The 8,964-nt window shown below is 35.5% G+C and overlaps 1 protein-coding gene across 4 annotated transcripts; it reads right to left on the reverse strand.

The window, feature by feature from the left end:
* Positions 1–372: 372 nt before the first annotated feature.
* LOC105157121 (scramblase-like protein) lies at positions 373–7,726 on the reverse strand. Of its 4 annotated transcripts, XM_088879085.1 has the most exons (13): positions 7,600–7,726; positions 7,274–7,489; positions 5,649–6,190; positions 4,436–4,522; positions 3,853–3,894; positions 3,689–3,733; positions 3,010–3,075; positions 2,846–2,902; positions 2,656–2,717; positions 2,077–2,197; positions 1,648–1,719; positions 1,462–1,568; positions 373–1,005 (listed from the first exon to the last, which is right to left on the reverse strand). In XM_088879085.1, the coding sequence occupies exons 3-13, from the start codon at positions 6,174–6,176 to the stop codon at positions 975–977; spliced, it is 1,218 nt and encodes a 405-aa protein (XP_088735211.1). In that variant the 5' UTR covers positions 6,177–6,190; positions 7,274–7,489; positions 7,600–7,726; the 3' UTR covers positions 373–974. The 4 variants fall into 4 exon arrangements, with proteins under 4 accessions (XP_088735211.1, XP_011071724.1, XP_011071723.1 ...); XM_011073422.3 differs by having other exon boundaries at positions 5,649–6,176; positions 7,274–7,724; XM_011073421.3 differs by having other exon boundaries at positions 7,274–7,724.
* Positions 7,727–8,964: the final 1,238 nt, after the last annotated feature.

The following is an 8,964-nucleotide window of genomic DNA, read 5'->3' on the forward strand; positions in this document are numbered from 1 at the left end:
ATATGATAAAGGATATGTGGTGATCAAGTTGAGCAATATTTTTTCAAAGAAATATCTTAACAGGAAAAACGTTCGCAACAATTAATGCTTCACAATTAGACTAGCTACGACAGATTCAATTCAATTTAACTATTTATTTTTTTTATAAAAGAACTCAAATTTTACATATAAATTAAACAAAATTTAACATTTTGCTCCCTTTAAATTTCTAAAATTGTTATTCCATTAAACCAAGTTCTGATTCCATGCCTAATTAGGCAAACATTCAACTTCAATGAAGTTACTTAAGAATTTCCTAAGTGAAGAGACTTTGCAAACAATGACTTCTGAAAACTGTTTCCAACTTTGTCCTAAACTCTATCAACAATGCCATAAATAATAAATGCAACAATTTCATTGAAAAAACTGTGTATTTTTTAGCTGCTTCAGACCCAAGCTCAAAAGGATATTTTTTTAATTATCTTGAGCAAAAACAAAGGTCCAAATACTGAAAATTTTATTACAGATTCTAAAGGCAGGGCGGCTACTGCAATATAGAAGTATTAGTTATTTCCTAAAGCATGAACAACAGGGCTTGGCATCATATCATACTCCTGTAAACCCACGTTGCACCGTCCTCAGCTGGCTGCCAAACAGCAGCGGGATACAACATTTTTGCTGCTTCCAAGAGTAAAAGGAAAATAACAAAAGAAACGACTCAAAGTTCAACGATAACCAACTGTTTTAATCCGAAAATTCCAGAAAACTCAAGTTTTTCGCAATTAGTCTGGAATTCTCTTCAACAAAGTAATGAACATAACGGTAAGAATGAGGGGGGCCAGAGATACAACCAACCAGAGCAGTAGTAGTTAACTGGAATTTGACCGAATTTACCAGTTGTTCATGCAGGCACCAAAAGATCAAGATGGATAGGATTATGTTATGTTTGTTACACCGTACCATCTTTAGCAGTCAATAGTCTTGTTGGTCTAGTCTCAATCATCGACCACCATAAAGGGAAATCCCCTGGTAAGAACAAGTTATATTGTCCTACTAATCAGCATTTATCAATTGAATCGAGTACCAAGTGTAGTACAAGTAAGCTGAAATATGTAGAGCAAACAAGAGCTTTTGCTTAACCAATACGATTGGAAGGACATCCAAATACACAAATTAAACCTTTGAACACATGCAAAGATACACACACATATTATATCTATATGTATGTATGTACTTACATATGTACACACCACACACATTGCAAGCTTAAAACTACATATGCAATAATATTGGACGAACAATTGCAGATGATAAGATGGTGTGAGATGTACAACGGCCCACAAAATATAAAAACATGATTTGACTAACCTGATCATATCATAATTATTTTTGTTCAAATGAATCAAGCACGTAGTGGTTTAGACACAAAAGTCCATAATGCTTGACAGTTAATATACAGGGGCATATATGATAATATCTCACCAGCCTCCATGTCTGGAGAAGTAGTCATTATCAAGTGAAACAGCAAGTGCAACTGCAACTGCTCTCTCAGACAGAGTCAATGAACGACTTACATTTAACTCTTCAACCTACAAGAACGCGCGGAAGCATAATTCAGAAATTCACACAACTAAATAAAATGAGTAAGGACCTTAAGCAGTGAATTACCCCTGCAGCAGGCCCAATACCAGAATCGGCACTACCAAATCGAATCACATACTGACCAGCATCTGTGAAAATCTGCAACAGACAAATATAAACAGCTTAAAATCGTAAGCCAGCTTTTCTTATTGGAAAATAGAAACTATTCCCAGTTATAATTTGCAGTGGCATCAATTGCTAAACCCACTAAATCAGTCCATTACAGACAGTCAAAATAGATTCTATGACTTCTTAAATAAAATTGTTAATAAAGAACATTGAGTTTTCCACATGAGTAAGCTTCTCCAAGACAACATAAAGCACAATTCTTCCGGAGATGGAATACCCTTTTACAAGAAAGAAGCTTGTCATCTACTATTAGATAGCTCCAACATGAAACAGGACACCAATTCCATCGACTCAACTTAAACAAATTAATAACTCAAAACTAAGAACCTCAAATCCAAAACCCCTCCAGTTGCGATCTATTTCAGCCAACACATTTCCATCAGCGTCCTTCAAAGTGAATGTCCAATTCCAAAGGCCAGGGTTCTCAACGACTGCAAATTGCTTGTTCCTAAGACAAGAAAAATCACACATTATTTGAGGCCGAATATAAAATGTATATAGATATCCACAAAACATATGTATAATACAAAGTTGAGGTAGAAAGGTCTTGGAACATGAATTGAAGTCCAATAGGCTTGGAAACAAGAGTAACATACACTGTGTCCTAAATACAGTGTATAAGGTTATATTATCAACATATAGGTAGTAAAAGTCTGTATCGACATAAAATATCAGAAAATTAAATTCCCAACACTCCACACAAACAAGGTGATACTTTTTCTACCTCTAATAACATACACTGCATTCTAAAATCCCAAATAATAAAATCGCATTTTTACACCACAACACCATGATTTGAGCAATTCGAACAAGAATGTCAGTTCATTAGCATAAAATATGCTAATCACTCAACCAATGATGAAGTCATAAACATATTCTGTAGAATTGCTCCACAGAAAACATTACCCCAAGTATAGATCATAGATTCTCCTCCACAGATGCCATCTTCTGTGGACAACACCAATTTCCTAACAAATAAAATTAAATGAATAAATTAGTCATAGATCCCTGCTACTAATTCAAAATTTGCATAGTAGAGCATTAGAACTGAAACATTAGATGAATGGCAAAGCCAACAATTGCAGAATAACCGTACTTTTCCATTTATCTCTGCATAGATTGAGCTGGTGATCCACCAAAAGGGTCTGCGGATCTACTTGGAAAAAGTTATACAGAGGTAAACCAGCAGCAAAAACAGTATGCCCAAATGAAGCTTGCAATTGTTGGTAATAAAAATTCACAGAAAGCTAAAGTTCTTACCCTAAAAAGTTCGTTACCTAATCCATCAGTTATATATGCTACAAAAGGTCGTCTTAGTCGAAGAAACTGCAGAAAAGCATGAAGGCACCATCTTATTCACCAAACAAGAGTATGCTGGCAAATAAGGTAAAACAAAGCCAAGATAACCTAAAAATTACAAGCTATATGCCTCATTTATAAAGTAAAAACCACAGGAAAGGCAGAAAAGGAGCATAAGCTGAAGTCGGACTACATCCATCTTTGATAGCCAACAATCCTCCAATTACTTTTAAGGCCACTCAATATTTTCATTGCATTGTATGTCTCGTTCTTAACAAGAAAATCGACATTCTAATGAGTGATTCACTAGATGAATTTAGAGAGTAAATCCTTTATTCTCACCAGCTACAATCTTCACTATCACACAAACAAAATCTGAAGAAAGTCATGGAAATTGTATTGTGCATAAAAACTCTAGCCATAACCTAATTTTGGTTTTCTCTTTGCCAACCACAATACTCGCCACATCAAAAAAATTATTGGAGCAAGGGTGTAATGGAATATAGATGAAGAATGCTTATAATAGGCATGTGATAAGAAGCAAATACTGCACCAAGGTGAAAGACAAAAATGAAATGAGAAATATAATTAAATAAACAAAGAGCACAACAAAGTCCGGATTACAGAGTGTTATACATACCTGTCTTGCGATAAAATTACTCTGCTCACGAATGAAACCTACAGGCTAGAAAAACAAAACAGTAAATATTGTTACTCAGTGCAATATTGGTCATTTAATTTAAACAGCACCAAATAAATGGTAAAAAAGCAGAAGACTAAAACCAAGTAGAAATAGTCACATACTGCTTGTGGGTAGCAGACATCAACTATTGCATATCGATTTTCCTGCAAATTCAAGACAGAAGTTATCTCTCAACACAAAAAAGATGCATTAATCAATGAATTTGCAACATGAGCAAGTATAAATCAGAAAATTATCAAATAGCTGTTGACGGAGTTGAATGATCAGTAAGACACTTCATACAGTGGTTTTGCCCAATTTATCACAATAATGATCTTGTAAAAATGTGCATCTTCTAGCACAGACCTTTCCGATCTTTTGCAATTTTTTTGAGACAACTGTATTAGGCGCACCAACATGTATAAACTTGGCTATCAAAATTAAAAAAATGGAATGGGAAATGCTACTGAAATTAAAATCTTCCTCAGCCTAAGATATCATTTGTGCCAGCAGTGCTGAGGGAATATGCTCATGGACAAATCAATCAATTTAATCCACCAGTTCCCAAATATATTCAGCCTTAGGAGAAAAGTTGTGGGAGCATGCATATGCTTTAACCCTTGATAGTTGTTGGGTTTTAGGAAAAGAGAGAAGTCAAATGTACTTATACCTACATTGGCAGCAACTGGTTAATTTAAATCTTACCTGCTCAAAACCAAGAACCAAGTTGGCCCATTCTATATCCCTGGTTATCAGAAGGTTGGATCTTGCAAGAAGAGGTGCAACCTTGACCTGATATAAGTTTCAAGCAAGGTCAATTAACATAGAAAGCATCACGAAGTTCGAACTAACACTAACAAATAAACTCAATGCATGTATATCTTTCTTTTCCATTTTTTCTAGATTTAAAATCTTTCCTTTAGATTCAAGGTATACACCTTCAATTTTTGATAGCTTGTTTTGAAAATGTCAAAATGCTTAGCTGATATGTAACTACAATAGCATGAGTCAGACTACTCTATCATAGTTGAGTTGGTATATAATTGACTTAAGAATGGATTGGTTTACTAAAAAACAACTACAAACACATACATACAACCAATAAAACTTGTGTTAATTTGAACTAAGTTGTATTCAATAGAAGAAAAAGACTCGCAAGAGATGAAATAAACCCATAAATATAGATAGGCTAACAAATACATAAAGAGTGTGGACTGATCCTGAAACCCAGGTTATCATCTTCCTTTCCAGACAACAATATCACAAACAATCAAAGATGAATGAGATTAAAAGAGCAAAATACAACATGGAGAAACCTAGTTGTTATGAGGAGCACAATTTACTCTTCTCATTAATGACCAATAATATTTGATGGATTTTATTTAATCTTTTGAAATACAGAAAAGAGCAACAAAACTAAACAAGCAAAATTTACATGGTGGCCTATTCGTATCATTAACTTGCTGATTCTTGCTTGATGTCTCAAGAAAAAGCAAAAAAAGATTAAGTGCATTGATGATGTCAGTATAATTCACAAGCCAATATGAAGTTGACACCAGCCAAATAGTTCAAAATATCCTCAATTTCATGACTCAAAGTAATAGCTAACCAAAGTCGAACTCCCACTTAAATAAGTCAAATAATTCGACAGGATCTAGATAAGAGCCTTGTATCATTTCCAGGTATGTCATTATTACATATCTCAAATATATGTCCAGTTCTTGGCTTATGAACACGGGCAGCCAATGAAAACATAGAAAGGAACCATCCAGTATATATAGATAATCAACAGAAATCAAAGATGCAATGATGATTTTTAACCGGAACTAACATGAGAGCAGTACAAGCAAAATAGCAAACAGTTTTAATTTTTCAGTTGGAGAATTATTCTGCACCTACAGTAGACAGGCAACTTCACCTCTTCTGCAGATATTGGTTCCAATATACCAGTGACAGATTGACTGGGAGGTGGTTGCTTCAAGCCTGACCTCATCTTGTCATAAGCCTTTTCATTCAAAGTAGATGCACCTGAATACGATCTTTCAAGAAGTCCAAACAAAGATCGGCTATCAACAAATGTTTCACCATTACCACCAGATTTTAGAACTTTACGCCTTCCTTTCGCCAAAGGCTTTGGCTTCTTTCTATCAGCATTCCAGAGTCGTATGAAAAAATCTCTACTCAAGTCTGGATCATTTTGCATACTATGTGTATATCTCCTTGATGTACATTTAAACCCCAAGTCAGTTTCCATCAAGAAACATGGCAGCTTAGCCCTCCATGGCGTGTTTCTTTCTGAAGGGTGTCCTTCCGGTTGCTGCAAAGAAGTGGTCCTCTTTCCAAAACATAGGACCCCATTCTGATCCTTACCCATTATTGCATAATATTGACGTGTGCTGAATCTGAATTGCTTTGTAATGCAACCCCACCCTCTCATCCAATTCATCTAATCAAATTGCACTTATTCAAAACAAGGATAGATTTTAGAGTTACAGTAACTTCAACAAATACAATAGAAGTCATTTTCCATCACACATTTACACGTCATACACGGGTGTATGCATTTTTCAGATTCTCAATTTGTTAGGCAAATCACCCTCTTACAATCTCCGTATGATACAATAATTCATTCCATAAGTATTAAATTTGTTTTTCATGATATAGTACTAAACTATATAGTACTTCGACGTGTCCACTGTTCACACAGCAGCTCAATTGATTTATCTTCAAACTACTCAAATATACTCATGAAAACCTTTGCCTCGAATAAATCCTTGATTGAAACAAGAGTCTTTATAAGCACAAATTAATCATGACAAACAGCCTATGCAATCAAAAATTATTTCAGCCTGTTTACTAGGGGACGGAGAAAGAAAATCAAAAGCAATAACAAAAAGAAACCAAATCATCAAATGCCATATAAGGAGCATATGCAAATCCATCACAATTCACAATGTGAACTGTAAAACAGCCATATAACTTCAAGATAAAGCAGAAAGTGATGGAAGTGACAAGATTTGTTTTTTCATTAATGGATATGTGTACATAAGGCACACCAAGATGCTGTTGATGCCATCAGAAGAGGAAGTGACGATTGATATTGATTTATCTTTGAAGAAACCTCAGGGCAAAACAAAATGCAGTAGACTTATAAACTATTGTCAACAAACATCCATACTTAGTTCATGAAACGGCCAAGAACTTGTCTGGTGCTGCAAACAGAAGCTTTAACAGAATAGGGTCTCTCTCCTTTGCAATATATTGGCAAAGCAACTTAACTTGGCTAGTGGTTCCTGGTCATGACCTTTATAATTCAATTTTTCCTAACATACATATGTCTTTTTTCTTCTATTAACAGGCGTTTAGGTGACAAATGAATTAAGCATGACCAGTACGTCTTTCCTCCACAAGAAATTCTCTTCAAGCATCCATACACAGTTCAGAAACCTTGATCGCAAAGGCCCAATTTCAGAACTCCTCATCTAAGTAACTAAAAACCTGCCATATTCTCCAGATTAAAAAGGAACTTAGAGATCAACTCACATAATCGACGTAAAACCCAAACTTCCAGGCTGGAGAAAAGAGAAGCCCAGAGAGGGCAATGGAGGTAGTTCACGCTAGTGGCAACTACCCGCGGCAGAGCAGTGAAAACGCTAGCTCCACTCGTTTATCTTGACTAGACTAAGGAATTTGGGAACAGGAAATGGTTTCGCTTAGACGAGCCTTACGATTATACGGAGAAGCCCCGGAGGTGGTTATCTGCAGCAGCCAATGAGAGAGTAAATGGAAAACGTTGTTCTTTGCTTGACGGCGTAGAGAGAAGAAATAAGAGAAAACAAACGGATTGATGCAATCCGCTGAGCAGTTACGGCGGCGATCGGCGGTGGGGCACGCTAAAAGAGTGGACGGAAGGAGTGGCGTGAGGTAATTTGGGCTGTATTTTTCCACCACCTATTGTTGGGGTAATAATTTACCAGTAGTGAGCGGCATAGTCAGTAACTACATAGAACAAATTTCAAATTATATTTATATATATATTGTTACATAATTAATATTTTTAGACGTCGTATACTTTATAACATTTAGTTATTTGGATCATAATTAGTATTAGATTGATGAAAACAATAATTGGTATTAAATATAACAATTATTTTCTGGAGTTAAGGTTTAACATAATTATAAATATCTCACGTTATTTTTTTTTTTATAGGGTTGGTAGGGTTAAACTCAATCAAATATTTATTTCGTTTTATAATATATATATATATATATATAATAAGTAGCATTTCACTTTGATGATGCCCCTAAAATTATTGGGTCAAGTTTACAAACTAGGCATAGTAGCTCAACTCGCTAGGAGGACGGATAAGGGCCCACCAACAGGAAGGATGGAAAAACCCATCAGTCGGGAAGAAAAAACCCATAGGCTTACTTGCTACTTTACTGTACTTACTGATTCAAGAAACAAGCTCATTGCAGCTGGACACGTTATCATACAGGTGGGAGGACACGTCATGTAACTTGAGAACACATTTATACACATCACCCTAGAAGATCTAGAGGTGGTTCCACGTAAATCGGGATAAATGAACTGAAAAGTCCATGAGTAACTAATTCTTGGGAAAATAAGCAGGTTTGGCAGGATTTCGTCCAGCTCCCAGATCTCAACCAAAACTTATTCAAATCATCAACGATTTGTTGTGTATGATAGCCAACTCAAATAACTCTCCAATGGCCTATGGAATTCAGTATTTGACTCCGTATCCAACTATGTACAACTCTATAAATAGATATCTTGTGTAGATTTCTAGTAACACGAAACAACATCATTCTTAACACTCAAACTCTTAGTTTCTCTCATTATTCTCTCTCGGTTCTTAAGCTATATTTAGCTTATATTTTACACTCCTCACAAATATTTGTCACTCTTGATCATGTCTTACCATTATTCTCACTTTATTTCAAATTTTCCTTTTTATTTCTTCTTAAATTGTTACTTACTTAAGCATCGGAGTGCTAACATTTGTTTTGCAGGGCTAGTTCTATGATAATCTTAGAATTTTCGTAAAGATTCTTCGACCTTTATAGTGTGACCAAATTTCCGGTACGCATTATTTGCGTTGTCTGTGGGACACTTGAGCTTTGGCATGAGGAATGGCAAATTCAGATAATGGATCCTACAAGGGAATCTCTTCCCTCCCTGCTGTAGTTGGTCCTAATGTTCCACCTATAGG

The sequence above is a fragment of the Sesamum indicum genome, linkage group LG3 (genome assembly GCF_026168435.1).
Source record: "Sesamum indicum cultivar Baizhima isolate 11 linkage group LG3, ASM2616843v1, whole genome shotgun sequence".
NCBI classification, from domain to species: Eukaryota; Viridiplantae; Streptophyta; class Magnoliopsida; order Lamiales; family Pedaliaceae; genus Sesamum; species Sesamum indicum.

Bases quoted from the DNA above. Each gene is read 5' to 3' on its own strand.
- LOC105157121 (XM_088879085.1), bottom strand. From the start codon at position 6,176: ATGAATTGGATGAGAGGGTGGGGTTGCATTACAAAGCAATTCAGATTC. The intron at 2,903-3,009 runs GTAAGAACTTTA...TTTTCCAAGTAG, and splicing joins TAGGTAACGAACTTTTTAGG to ATCCGCAGACCCTTTTGGTG. The intron at 2,718-2,845 runs GTACGGTTATTC...TTTATTTGTTAG, and splicing joins ATGCAGAGATAAATGGAAAA to GAAATTGGTGTTGTCCACAG.